Below are 15,223 nucleotides of genomic sequence, written 5' to 3' on the forward strand. Positions count from 1 at the left end.
TTTGCACTAACTGCAACGCCTCCTCGCAGAGGGTATCTATCATCAATGCCTCTTAATAAGAAAACGCTGGAGCATATAAAGCAACTCAGCTAGAATACATGTGATGCCGTGACGTCACTGTCTACTTGCGTAAGGAAATGAGGCTGGGGAAAAGGCCTCGACGCCTAAAAGTGTATATATATATATATATATATATATATATATATATATATATATATATATATATATATATATATATATATATATATATAGTCCACCTAACATCGAACTCACGTTATCTTAGGAATACCATACATCCTAAGGGAGTTATATTATGCTTATTGAATCTCACCTGACCAGAATCGAACTTCCTGTGCCTTTCTGGGTTTGATCAGAGATGACTGGCACTTATCCAGTCGGACAACAAGGGTGAGATAAAATGTATTCCTGGAAAACTGTAAAATCAACTAATATTCCTTTGGTCTTGTTTTATCTGAATGTGTTTTTATTGAATATTGATTACACATATATATACATACATATGTAAATAAAGGCATATATATATACACACACACATATATATATTGTATATATTTATACATGTACAGTAAGTATATATGTATCTGTAATCAGTATTCAATGTAAACACATTCAAATAGAACAAGACAAAAAGGACTCTTCGTTGGTTTTACAGCTTCCCAGGAATATAGCCTATATTATCTTTCCTTATATATATATATATATATATATATATATATATATATATATATATATATATATATGATACACTATATAATGTGTAAAATTCATATACATCGCGTGGGAAAAAAATAACTTATAAAGTTATACGTACAGGTAGGTGTGTATTGCAGGTATGCGATTGCATAAACATGACCAGAAAAGAGAAAAAAAAAAGAGGAATCGGATAATAAAAAGAGGAAGACGAGATTAAACCCTTAATTATAAAAATACCCATGTCAAAAGTAAATACGAAAATCTAGTTGATCTCTAGTTTTTATAATATATATAAATTTTCTCAGATTCTGTCCGCTAGTTTGTTGTCCGCTGCGACCACCTGACATTCCGCGACTCGACTGATTGTTTACATTCTTCGGAAATTTTGTAGGCTGTTCTTCCAGGCATTATCAAAGTTAGTATTTGGTTTTTTTTCTCATTTAAGTGACTTTACGAGATGGATCTTGACTTTGTGTGGCTGTACAGGAAAGATATTCTTTAACTGTCATTCGTTAGGAGCGTAGGCAAGGCTAACCTACTTTGGCCTGCGTGTTTGGGCTCCATTCTTCCTCTTTCTTCTTCTTCTTCGGGACGGAATTCTTTATGCTTTTTGGTCTTGGAATGAATGTTTATGATGATTTTCATCTAGAATTTTGATATTTTTTGGTTTTTGGTTGTGTTCGAGGGGCAGGAAGTGTGGGCACGAAGCTTAGGTAGGCCTGCCCTTTGTCAAAACGTCAGGCCAGACTACTAGGCGTTTTTGTAGAACCTGTATATTTTAAATTGGGGAAGACCCCAAGGGATTTTTGGGGGCGTGGGGGGGGGGGCAGTGAACGACCTCGGGATTTCGACTTTCCAAAAAATTTGAAGGAAACATAAGCTACCCGATTTTTTTTTTTGGTGGCCGAGAATTAAATCTTGGTTAATTTTCGGGAGACTCCATCCGCCTCCCATATTTTAATTTATTATATATTTTTCTTACGTAAAACACATCAAAACAAAAAAATTCTGGTAGAACTAAGTGTATTATACCTTGAAAATTGACATTTTCTATGGTATTTTGGTTGCTTATCAAGAATTTACCATTATTTTTTGTCGGTCAACTGTAATCAAAACCGGTTATATTTCTGCTATCGCGCATGCGCAGTATTATAGGGGAACTTTTGGTAAAAAGGGGATTGTCCTTCACTGGAGGTTCCCGGGGGCGGAGCTCCCCGGATAAGTAACACGGCCTACTAGGTTAGGTTAGGTAGGGTGTGTTAGGTTAGTATGGTTCCTTTTGTAATAGATTTCCTTAGCCAATCCCTTCTTGATAATATGGCTCCCTAATGTCTGTCGTATTCGCAGAACCAGTCCATACAGTCCGTGCGGTGCTAATACTTAGAAATACTGAATTTCTTCTCGATACATAACCTTCGCAGATGCTTAATAACAGGGGAAAATAATTAATCAAATTACGATTTATAAGGTCAGATGATACCGCCCCCTCCATAGCTAATAGGGCAAAATTGTAACCAATAAACACCCCTAGGTTACGTTAGGTTTGCATTTTAGGTTCTTCTAGTGCCCTGTCGTTTCCCAGCCGTTTTTGCATGAAAAACCATTTTGGGTTTTTCATGCAAAAATGGCTAGCTGGAGTCTTCCAAAATAGGCTATTACCAAAATCCTTGCTATTTAAGTAATTTTTGCAATGACTGTGTTTACTAATCGTGCCTCAACCAGCGTAATATTTGGTAAGTTTGTCCCATCATTCCGATCGGCGGGACTAAGGATCCGTTCGGACATGCTTCGGCACTATCTATGCCCTAACTAAACAAACCAAAACCTAACCTATCTTAGAATATCATGTCAGGGCCTAATCTCACCCAGCCTAACCTAACCTGACTTGGGGTGCCATGCCCTGACCTGAAGCCTCCCCCGATCCCCCACCCTTGTAACGCTGAACATCTAACATGTGGGCTGGCCGAGGCTAACCCTTAATGGTAGTAGGTCCAAATTGTCATTATTCATCATGTGGTGATATTAAACACTAAGAAAGAGAATTGCACGGCTTAACCTTCCTCAAAATCGCTGCTGTCCGGCCATGGGGGTACCAGTCTTGGTTTCTTTGTAGTAATCGGGAGTTCACGTGAATTGAAAGCGCTTGGTCTGGGTCTGGGTGTAACTGTTTTCAGGCAGGGGATGTCGGGCGGCTTTTGAGCAGACAGACACGTTTAATTAAATCCAGAAACGCCCCGCAATGGACACAGAACACATTCTAAATATTGCTCACCACATGTAGATCTGTTATCCGGAGTTAAACGCTTCGAAGGTCTCTAATTCAGGGAACAAAATTTTAATGTGACACTCTATCTTGGCAGTCAAAACCAGAAAGAATGGGTGACTGTGGGTCATGGCATAGGTGTATGAATCATATCAGTCAGATACATTTCTGATTGGTTAGATTGATTTAATCCATGAATCTAGAGGGTGACCTGAGTTAACCGGGCATATGATTGGTTTAGATTTAAACTTCCCACAATTGGTTGGGAATGACTGGGGTCAATCGGCCATATGATTGGTTTGGGTTTAAATTTCCGACGATCGGCTCCGGCAACACACGACGGCAGCCTTAGTAACTACGGGGCGAGAGAAGCACTGCACTACGGCCATTTAAAGAACTACAGGAGAGTGGTGCTGCATGGCACTGTTCACGTCAACTGGGTACAGTGCTTAGAAAAAGTTAATGTTCCACGGAAAAAATTGTCGATCGGCAAATTAATGTAAATTGGCAAAGTTAGTTACTTTTCGAGTAGATTTCGGCACGCTGAACATCTCTTATTTAATGCAGTTTTTCATTAGGAGTTATTGTTAATGACTTGTAGGCAGGTACCTTGGATATACAAACTACGCAAGGACTGTTAACTGATGGCTGTGATCAGCTTTTCAGACTGTTGGGACCCTGAGTACCCTAAGATTCTTGAAGTTCTGCAGCATAGGACTACTTGTTCTAGATTAGGTTAGGCTAGGAAACACTAATGAAATATAATTCTCAATTATCCCTTAGGCTTGCGTATAATTGTGCTGGTTCCTGATGGTAAACTGGGTTAAATTTTGTTAGTACCCAACACAAATTCTTAATTTATTAATTGACCTAATGGAATCGCCTAGATCCTGAAGAACAATTTAAGAAATGCATCCCTCAGGCCTGTGTCGTTATTTTTGCAGGTTATTTCTAAGCAGTCATTGTCTCTTGTGATGCAATCTTGCAGATCTGTATGATTTACAGTTAGGATAGTTGTATTTTAATATTAATTGGTACAATTTCTTTTTACAGTGTAGTACCCATTCTGTTGATCCAATAATCAGTAATTGCATGATGGCAAAATATGATGATATATATTATATTTACCCTATCATTACTTAGCCATAAGTTTTAATGGTCTGCCAAAACCCCATGTAGCAGCTTTTTTTTTTTTTTCTACTGTGAAACAAAAAGTTCCACAAAATTCGGAAAGGTTGCATGAGCTAGAGCATTACAATACTTCATGATGTAGAGCATTGTTGCATTTTCTTGTGAAATGTAAAGTAATGTACTTTGGCATTGCAGTACGGTGCGCACACGTGGTCAAAGTGAAGTTTGGTCATCCAAAAGCGGAGGTGGAGGTGCAGGGGGAGGAGGAGGAGGAGGAGGAGGAGGAGGCAGAAGGGAGAGAGGGGGAGGGAAGGGGAGTCGAGCTGGTATAGGGAAAGGGATGACCAAACCAAGCCACAGGGAACAGGTAGGTTTCGAATTCATTTTCTTCGTTCAAATTCCTTTGAAACTGCTAAAAACTGCTAGCTTTTGACTTTTTCCATTGTGATAATATATTGATATATTATTGATTTTTATTTGGATCCCAAATTCCACTGGATCTGGGTTTGCCCAGTTAAACTGAACAAAAAATATTCAGATCTACCTTTTAAAACACTAAGATGTCAGCACATCATCCGGAAGACTTCACAGTTTAAACACTGCAATATACTCGTTCAACTAATTGCTGGCTTTACAGCTATATAATGTAAATACAAAAATAGCTCTTGTTGACTGAATAGATCACATATTCCCTATTGAAAAAATAAAAACAAAGAAAATGTATCAGCTGCCATAATTGCTGGCTTTACAGCTATATAATGTAAATACAAAAATAGCTCTTGTTGACTGAATAGATCACATATTCCCTATTGAAAAAATGAAAACAAAGAAAATGTATCAGCTGCCAATTAATTTGTGTAGAATGATATATCCGGGATTTGGACCCCATATTTTTTACTCATTTTACAACTGGTTTGGTTATCTGTATTAAACAATCACTGAAACCTGAAAATCTTACAATGGAAATCCATTACTGTGCTGTATTTTTTGCATTTCACCAAAAATGTCTGTGAGCTTTAGATGCAGAATTTTTTCAGGTAACAAACACTGGTGGCTGGATGGTCCAGGCAGGTGTTGATAGTGAAGGGGTTCATGGGGGAATCGAAAGAAACATGATTATCTCATCCTTTGCCTCACCTGAGACCCTAGAAAGTGTGGCTCAGATGGTTTCTCAGGAACTTCTAGATGATGCCATTCTTAGTAAGTACTGCAGATTTTGTTTATTGTCTCAAAGAGTACAGGTTGAACCTTTTTTATTTTTATAAAATTAAAATCGAACCAATGCCATGATGAAGATTTCAGTCCTTTAATATTGAAAACCATTAGAATTTTTATGGTCATGAAAGGTTTAGTTATGCATTGTAATGAAGTCTTGCCCTGTATTTTTGATGATGATTTCATATTGTTCTATATGGGTATTACCAAGTGATAATGAAAGATTGGAGTGGCTGGCATTGGGAACAATATTGCACTTGCAATTCACCATTCATTTTATTGAAGGACACTTAAAAGGGAATAAAAGAGGTTTGTTATTTTATAAGTTTTGTTTTACCACAGTATTTAAAAGAAAAGATTGGTGACTGATTCATTGCTAAGAAGTCTTTATTCGGCAGATTTGTACCACGAAAGCTCTTAAACTGTACAATATTTCAGTATTTCTTAAAACTTGGCCGACAAGTACATGTATTTTCTTCAGTATGCAGATGTACACACCTTCCTTTCAAGTGAGTTTTGACAATCTGATGGGAATGTCTTAGCGGTATATGTGGCAGTCAGATAATCTTGAAAATTATGTATAGTTACTCGGGAAGGGCTGTTACAGTAGGCTGTAATCAGTGTTCTTAAATCCTTCAGTCTGTAGAAGCACAGGGAGAATCCTAGGAAAACAACCCTTCACAAGAAGTATGAAAAGTCTTCAAATTACTCATCACTCTAAATTCTGTGAAGAGTGATGGTGATCACTGACTGTTCACTAGAGCAGTTGACCGTGGTTGGAGTGAGCTGATCTGATTCAAGAGCTTGCTCATGACTGCTCTATGGTGCACAAGTTTATTTGTGGCACTTTCTCAGTCTTCTTAGGAGAGGATGATTAACCATGACTCCTATATGAGAAGTAGAAGGAAGAGTCCTTACTTCCTAGTTTTTTGGATTGAAGATCGATGTTAAAACGATGATGATAATCCCGTTAATGAGATTTTTCCGAAGAATTATTATAATTATAAAGAAGTTTAATAAAACCATGCTGAGCTAGAGCCACATTGCTAATTCTTATTGGGATTGCCTGGAGAACTTGTTTTTCATTGTGAGGTATTAGTTGTTGCAGGGTAAAGTTATGCAAGTAGAACGGCTGAGGGGGTGAGAGACCAGAAGGAATAGATGAAAAGTTGAAGGCTGAAAGTAAAGCAGTTGGAGTCACTGCAAAGAAACGTCGTACTTTCCAACATGTGCTTTGCATGTCATACTGTAGGCCACATTGCCTTACAAGCTTCACAAAAATGTTGCAAAGTATAGTAGTTAAGAGTGGGGAAAGGAGAAAACAAGTAAAAAATGCACCGAAGTTTCTTCGGCGCAACTGAGTTTTCTGTACAGCCGCTACAGCGTATAATCAAGGCCACCGAAAATAGATCTATCTTTTGGTGGCCTTGGTATAATGCTGTACGAGCTGTGGCCCATGAAACTTTAACCACGGTCAGGTTGTGGCCTATCCCATGTACTTAGCTTCCAGAAGCACGATTATGGCTAACTTTAACCTTAAATAAAATAAAAACTAATGAGGCTAGAGGGCTGCAATTTCGTATGTTTGATGATTGAAGGGTGGGTGATCAACATACCAATTCCCAGCCCTCGAGCCTCAGTGGTTTTTAAGATCTGAGGGTGGACAGAAAAGGTGCAGACAGAATAACGTGCGGACGGACAGACAAAGTTGGTACAATAGTTTTCTTTTGCAGAAAACTAAAAGTAAAGCAAAATTATGCAGAAGAATGTCATGATATAAGGTGTACAGTTTTTCTCAAAAAGATTTACTGAAGTAAAGTAGAGAAAATACTATTGATAGCATTCAGATGTTTCTCCATTTCTGGAATACCATTTACAAGATCTTCAATGCTTCCCTGTAGCCATGCTAAATATGGTAACTTCCAAGAGCATATCCTTGTGTGCAGCACTTTGGAGTTTCCATCCCAAGTGTAGGCTAGAGAATATAAAGATAAGTTTCAGATAGGTCATAATGAATAATTCATATCCTAAGGGTAAAGGTCCTCTCTTATTTACGTTGCATATTGTCAATTTTGTACAGCTGAAGTTACACTGATATGTGGTTCCTAGCAACCTTGTTTATATGCATCATTGACATATACTGAAAAAAGGTTCATCAGTTGGGTATTTTTTGATATGGTACATAGCCATCACATTTATTGTACTATACTGTATTCTTTGAATCATTGCAGATGTTGTGTTTGAAGTGCATCAGAGTGTGAAAACTGGACTGATGATGCTGGAATTGGGATCAGTAGAAGAGGAACAAAAATTTTTGCAGGTGTGTTGGCACAATTGATGCTGCTGCTGATTTTGTTTTAGTCTTAGAATAGATTAGTTATTTGTTATTATATTTAACCAGACTACTAAATAGAGAAGCAGTGTTTAGTAACCCAAATCCCAATTTGAATAAGGTTTGGTCATACAGAGCCATTAATCGTACAGAACCTTGCTTCCTTTACTTCCATACTTATAGATTCCAGCTGCATCAGCATGTCCTGATCAAGAGGAAAAAGAGCTAACTGTGCATGCTCAGATATCCATTCTTCCATACAGCTTGGCAGTGTTAGCACCACTTCTCTTGTTCTCCCAGGATTTCGTCTTTTGTGTTGTATTACGAGTTAATTCCATCGCTGTGCTCATTTCATAGAGTTTTGCTTCATTATCATTCACACTATTCCATGGGGTTGATTTGTTCTGTCATATGTGTAGGTACTGTACTGCATTTTCCTTACAAGCCATCATCAGTGTATATACTACAAGCCATCATCAATGTACAGTAAACCCCCCGTATTCGCGTTCTCGTGATTCGCGGACTCACGCATTCGCGGGTTTCTCTGTGGAAGGTATCTAGCCATTATTCGCGGAAAATTCGCCCATTCGTGGTATTTTTCACTGAGAAATATTCACTAATTACTGTATTTTCATATAATTTTCATGAATAAATGCATTTTTTGTGATAAAACTATTAAAATACTCAGGTATAAGCATTTTTACAGGGTTTTTCTTGTGTTTAAACTATCAAAATGAGCATTTTCATGCTTTGCATTGCTCCAGTTTCTATTTCTGTGAATATCTGTTTCTGAGAAGAGCCTTTAAATTCATTTGTGTTTTGTGGGGTTAGTGTGCAGAGCACAGCTTCTGTTGTTTGTGGTAAAATGGTAATATCACATCCTTCCCTCTCCCTGTTACTGCCCTAATGATAGGTTTTTAGTCGGTAATTTGTGTTAGTTTTTGGGTGCTTACAAATGCTTCCTTCTTGTTTTAATTTTTGTATATTCATATTTTATTTAGTTCAGTGAACAACAGTTTTAGTCTTTGTGACTTGCTCCAGTGTTTTTTTATGCTAAGTTTATGATTGATGATTTATTGTATTGTAGCTTTTTGCAGGAAGCTTTCCCATATTGCCTAGCTGATGCTTCAGTTCAGTTTTAGCATTCCTTTTGGATAGTTAGTTAGTTATAAATGATTTGTTTAACCAGACCTCTGAACTCCTTTTGGATAAACTTGTTAGATATTTTGTAGGTACGTTTTGCTATCTGTCTGTTCTGTGATATAATTGTGTATAGTATATCACTGGTTTTGTGTAAAATGCTTTCTTTATACATCTTGAGTATTATACCCACCTCCCTTACAGTGGTTGTTGTCTTTGAGGGAGTTTGGCTTTAGCGTGATGCTGCAGTTTTATGTGCAGTGGTGTTGGGGCATGGACCTGCAGCTTTTTTTTTTCATGTTTGCCCTTGACAAGGATCTACCATCTTCACTGGTCCTTTTGTATAAAGCCACAATATCCTTCAAAACTGTTGTGCCTTGTGTGTGATAATTAGCTGGTGGACCAGTGATTTTGTTTTGCTGAGAGGAGGGTCTGTAAGCATATTGCTAAGCCATCAACTGGTGCCTCCTTCAATTCTTCTTTCGGTAGTCGTGTCGTCTGATGAGGTTTTGGCTGTCACTGTGCCTCCTCTTCTTGCTGCTCAGGTAGAAGATTAAATCTCCCTCAGATTGGAGGCAATTTTTGCTGGTTTGGGATAGCTTAGACATCCTGTACGACTCAATCAAAGATCAGTCCCTTTTGGCTCCTGACAGGACTGGTTTACAAACCTCTAGGATCTCATCAGCTACCTCTAAATTCTCCTCAAGAAGCCCCACTTCCATTGCTTTCATATTGGCAGAACACACTCTCAGAGTGTTACTCATGAGATGTTACTTTTGAATCATTTTATGTATAATTGTGTGGGTCTGGTTTTCCAAGTTGGGAGGGGTTATGTCCCATAATCCTCATAATGATTCGCATCCCTCATGTACTTTTCGTGTGCCTGCCATCGCTCTTAGTTTTGCAGGGCACAGCCTACTGCTTTACTGCACACCCTGACCTGTTCACATGATTACAAACTTAGTTTTACAGTCTATAACTAGCCTTCCTGGGAGAAATTACACCAAAACCAACTTTATGCCCAATAAATTCACAGTGAGCAATGAAAGAAAAACGTTGCTGTGTCCATAATCAGTCTGCTTTGCAACAGGTAGCTGCCTGAGACCCTGAACTTCACCCTTGCATGTGCAGTATTACCAGCTTACTGCCATTTTCTCTCTATAGCTCACAAAATGCTAATTATGAATACTGAGTTTGTATGGAAAAATCAACTGTTTTCAAAGGACTGCATAATTACTGATTCATATGTAATTTCAGGTAAATGCTGAAGGTCTAGATGTTTTTGGACAAGCTCCCATAAAGAAACAACATGAGTGTGTGTGTCCTAACTGCTCACGGAACTTGGCTGCATCAAGGTATGGTACCCAAATTCTAAATACATGAATTGGCCCAATTCTTAATGACTGCATCAGATTCATTGAGAATCTTTTTATTTTTGAGTGGATTTTACTTGGGGAATTTTATTTTTTGAAATGATAATCCAGTCATCCCTACAACAAACTGACTACATTATTATACTGATTCCTTAAATCCTTTTAGTTTGATGCAGCTGTGCAGATTACAGTATATTCTCTTGTGTGTGTATCTATTTCTTTTCTTGAATGTATCATACAAGACTTATTCCATTGATTTTATATTATTGTTGTTGTTTGTGTATGATATTTAGTACTTTTGGCATCAGTCAGTGGTGTAGGCATGGCTGTGGCATCAGTCAGTTTTGTAGGCATGGCAGTGACAGTCATAAATATGGATAAGTTTTTCCCTTTATATATGGTGGACCTAGAGGTATACAAGACAACATTCACCCCTGGACTTAAATCAATTGGAAAACTGTGTGAAGGAAATTATCATACAAAGGTGCTTCAACATTAAAACATCCATTAAATACTACACCGCTTACCTTTATGTTGCATTTCCTGGATGTTAAATCCCTTCCATTCCAGAATTTCCAGTCCTTCGAGCGAGCGTTCTCCCAATCTTCCTCGTTTTCTTCCCAAAGCTGGCCTTTACAGCGCCTTTCACTGCTTATATACTTAATAGGTTTATCTCAACAACTGCCACCTTTTTTTTCATGCATTTGCACTCAGCATCTGCATTTCACTTCTGCAAAGAAGAGATGGCTCATTAGTTGCTTCATATATCCAACTGTTACTTCCATAAACACGCCTCCTCTAATCTGAACCTCTGGTAGGGTCGCATGCCTTACCTATTCTTGCCTCATACTACCATCATCCCTTACATGTACATACTCCCAATGATCTGTATGAATCTGCCACTTCTGTTCTTCCCCCAGTGATGTCACTGTAATTCATTTCATTTTCTTCCTGGATTTCAAGTAGAAGGGTGCTATTATTATGAATTGTGTTAATGAAAAACTCAATCACATTTCCAGATGTTGATAGGGGCCACCCAAAGGATATTTTTCTCAAATTGGTGAATACCGGAGTAAAGTGTGATTGTAAAAGTATGACAGCTAGGTATGAAGAGGCTGAAGGGAACAGATAAAAACTGAAAGAGATCTGCAAAGAAACTATAGTACCATATTTAGTTTGCCATGCAAGGCACAATAATAAGTAGCATGCCTTACAGGTGTAGAGGGGTTACTGAATGGCGTGGTTTTGGTGTGACAATAATGATTTTGGGTAATGAAAATGCACTTTATTGAGAGGTTTTGGAAAAGATGGTGGTTTGTGAATTTTGCATAAAATTTTCCAAGATGAATTGTAAAAATATATAGTGAAGTCTTGTATCTCACAGCATTTTTGTGTTGCAGGTTTGCTCCTCACCTTGAAAAATGCATGGGAATGGGACGTAATTCATCTCGTATAGCAAGTCGCCGCATCCAAAATTCCACCAAGGAAAACATAAACAACAACGGCGGAGGAAGCGACGATGATGATGACGACGACTGGATGGTAGACCGCAAACGAAAGAAACGGGACAAGAATTCACCAAGGAGAACAAAAAATGCAAAGGTAAGATAAGCTAGATTTAACTGCCATTTGTCATCAAAGGACTTGGTTTTCATAATCATACAAACCTCTTATTCTTACTTATGAATCTACTCTAAGTATGTGAGGTGAACTTTCCAAACCGAAAAGCAACTTGCAGATAGATGAATGGTCTTTAGAGATTACTATCTCTCATGCAATAGCTTGTTCTTTTTCCGTCTTGTCTGCTGAGACCATCTCTTTATTTTTCTTGGGGAGGGAGGGAGATGTTTTCAAACTGTAATACAAAGATGAAAGAGGACATGCATGATCACTAAGAGTCACTTCAAAAATCAAGCGTTTTAGTGACCAGAAATTTCAGCATGCTACTTTCCATAAAGGGTTTTATCTAACATGCAGTATTCAGTTTGTTCTTTGAAATTAATTTGTCTGATTAACATTGTCTGTCTCATTATGTTTCAGACCTTGCCAAAATCTATTTTGCCCAGAAATTCTAATTAGATTTTCAGCATCGTGGTTAGATGGGTGCAATCTAGTTAGATTGTCAAACTAATCCTGCCCAGAAAAAGGACTTTTGCATTTTCGTATATATTAATGAAGTACCAGAGTACAGTATGGTTACATAGTTACAACTTTGTTTAGGAAGTCAGTCACATGATGTGGAAGGACTTGACCCACTGTGGTCCTTGCTACTTTCCCAACTCCCACCTGTGCCTCCAAGATTTTCTGAGCTCACAGTGGCAGCCACACGTGGTAAATCTTGATTGAAAGTACTATGTTAGGAGCATCAAACATTTTGTTGTACTCCAGGAAATTTGGAATCCAGGGCATGACACAGCTAAACAGTAATATATAGGAGTAGAAGCCTAATGATATTCAGTTTATAAGCTCTTGGTGAGAAATAAAGTTGTGTTTAAATGTACTTTTTATAAGTCAAATGAAACCCTTCTCCCTATCATTGTATCTTGAACATAATGGATATTATGGTTTTAATTTCACAGGTCAAATCAGAGAGTGTATCATCTAGCAGCAGTACCACAAGCAGTAGCAGTGTTGAAACCACCTTTTCAACCGGTACAACTGAAGAGAAAAGGGCTATGTTAAAACAGATTTGTGGAGTGGTATCTGAACACACTCGCAAGATGTGTACACGATCAGTTCGTTGCCCTCAACACACCACTGAACAGAGACGTGCAGTTAGAGATCAGGTGAGAAGTTTCGTTGCTCTTTTGGCCAATGTAACAAGCTTAGAACTTTCGAAATATTAAAATTCTTAAGACAGAAGACAGGTTGGTCTTACTCATGATTTTTGTATGCTAGAATAGTGGTATTTGTGTCTTTGAACTAGCACTATACTTGGATTTTTAGATACATAATTAATTTGAATACCAGCAAGCTGCTTCTTCAAGTATACAACATTCAGAATTCTAAATAAAAAAACTAAGTAATTTGAGATATGAATTATTGGGCTGTATTTAAAAAACCTTTGTGTCATAAAAACACTATATTGGAAATAGTTAGTAGATATAATGACGAAAGTGCCACTGTAAAGTTTTGCAGTGCATGTTAACCAAAATGACGTATCCGTGTCTTCCAAAGGTTCTAAATGGATCCAACTCGGAAACAACAACTCGTGCAGCAGATTCAACTAGTCGTGGTTTGGGGGATGTCGAAGACATTCATGTAGACATTGATGGCCTGGACGAAGGACAATTGGCATCGTCTTGGGAGAACGATCACTCAGATACCACTTCCCCTGCTGATTCTACCTCGACTAACAACTCCACTTCATCCTTAGCAAAACGTAGTGGGAAGAATAAGAAGAAGTCCTCTAAATCTTCCAAGAGCTCAAACAGCAGTCATGGCTCACTATTAGACTGATTTTAGGAGAAGGTTCTTGGTTGTTTATTTCTTTGCATTCGATAGTCAAGATCCTGTCAGGCAATGAATTGTGTATGCGTTTTTGAAATATGATTATTTGCAAATCTGTACAGGAGTTATTTTAGGCTTATTTACTTACTATTATGTGATTGCATTTATTCAATATTTTAAGGTGGTTTGTCGTAGTGTCGTAAAGAAAAAGTGTTTCTCTTGGAGTGATTGCTGATTTGAGTTTTATAATGTGCTACAGATGAACTTGTGGTTGTTGAAGTATTCAGATAATTTTAGGATCCTTTCATGAAGTTTCAATAAAGTATTTAATAGTTTGAGAGCTGAAATCATTGTAATGGCAAATCTAACGTCTAAATATCTTTGATAAACATTCACCAGAATAACTGATGATTTTCTTCATCACTTCTTTGCTCCTTGTAGGAATGTATGAATTACAAGGTCAAGTGCAAATAGTGACCTATAAAAGAACCACTGAGTATTGTATTAAAATTGCTGATTGCAAAGAAGCTCGGTCTGGAATTTTTATTTATTTTTTTTTCTTACTTAGTTCAGGTATGAAATTTTATGAGCTCTTGTGAAGACAGAGCAGTTAGGTGTGATGCTTTAATTGTTTCGCTGAAACTAAAGTTTTAAATTAAGACTAAGTAAAGGTAACTCTTGGAGTTCTGATTATTTTTCATCATTATCTTTCTTCGTGGAACTTTATACGTGTGTGAGTCAAGTTTTGTGCTTATTTACTCGGTCAGAACTATTGCTGTTATTTTATTTAAGTTTGTGGCTTATTCTTGATGCAATATATATTTGTCCCAGACTCTAGTTAGGGAAGTTTATATGCTTAATTACTAGGCAAAGATTTTATAGACTTTGTGCTTAGACAAATTTGTTGTAGCACAAAAGGTAAATGAAGACACTTGAGTATTGCTTTCGAGGTGATACAATTAATGGAATGGGGGGTTCAGTCTAATTAGGTGTATATTGCCAGTTCTCAAAAGGTGTGGGATTTATTATTTGATTAACTAAGTTAGGTAGTTAATTGCAACTATGCTATAAGTTTAAACTTGTATTTTTGTTGCTTGATATTTGCGTATGTTATTTTTCAGTTTGTGAAACTAAAAAAAGATATTCTGTGAACATGTTTTGTGCATATTTTTCAGCAAGGACTTGCATGCACAAACTCCTTATGGTCATTTACAAAAGTATGTGAAAAATAAATGAATTTACAAACCTTTTTTTGTCTGTTTTTATACCTTCAGATTGTTAATTGTTTTGATTTCCTTGCAAATTGCCCATATACATGTAGATACTGTAAAATTTTATTGGTAGCAGTGAGCAGTGTATTGCCTAACAACTGGGGCTCTGTGATTGCTTGTAAATTGTATGGTGACTTCTTGGTGATTAGGGCTAACTTAATATGATTATAAATTTCATCCCACAATGAGTTCTTTGCTAAAAATGCCTTGCAGACGGAGTGAAGGACAGTGCGTGGGCAGATGTATGTTCTGTAGTACATGAGTGGAGTGAAATATGCTTGTCTTGGTGGAGTGAAATTGCTCGTCTTGGTGGAGTGAAAAGTGAAAACCTTCG

General features: G+C 37.4%; 1 protein-coding gene and 1 long non-coding RNA gene across 3 annotated transcripts in view; one reads left to right on the forward strand and one right to left on the reverse strand.

Moving 5' to 3' along the window:
- The first annotated feature begins 1,026 nt into the window (after positions 1–1,026).
- On the forward strand, positions 1,027–14,868 carry Sgf11 (SAGA associated factor 11kDa). 2 transcript variants are annotated; one of them, XM_067126362.1, is made up of 8 exons: positions 1,027–1,129; positions 4,304–4,475; positions 5,146–5,308; positions 7,555–7,643; positions 10,053–10,150; positions 11,569–11,770; positions 12,748–12,954; positions 13,346–14,868. In XM_067126362.1, the coding sequence occupies exons 2-8, from the start codon at positions 4,449–4,451 to the stop codon at positions 13,625–13,627; spliced, it is 1,068 nt and encodes a 355-aa protein (XP_066982463.1). In that variant the 5' UTR covers positions 1,027–1,129; positions 4,304–4,448; the 3' UTR covers positions 13,628–14,868. The 2 variants fall into 2 exon arrangements, with proteins under 2 accessions (XP_066982463.1, XP_066982465.1); XM_067126364.1 differs by lacking the exon at positions 4,304–4,475 and having other exon boundaries at positions 1,029–1,129.
- LOC136851976 (uncharacterized) overlaps positions 10,696–15,223 on the reverse strand; it is a 45,816-nt gene continuing 41,288 nt past the window's right edge. Inside the window, exon 6 of the long non-coding RNA XR_010857021.1 lies at positions 10,696–10,898. This is a non-coding gene — a long non-coding RNA (uncharacterized lncRNA). The remainder of the gene's footprint in view (positions 10,899–15,223) is intronic.

This window comes from Macrobrachium rosenbergii, chromosome 24, assembly GCF_040412425.1.
Source record: "Macrobrachium rosenbergii isolate ZJJX-2024 chromosome 24, ASM4041242v1, whole genome shotgun sequence".
Classification (NCBI taxonomy): Eukaryota; Metazoa; Arthropoda; class Malacostraca; order Decapoda; family Palaemonidae; genus Macrobrachium; species Macrobrachium rosenbergii.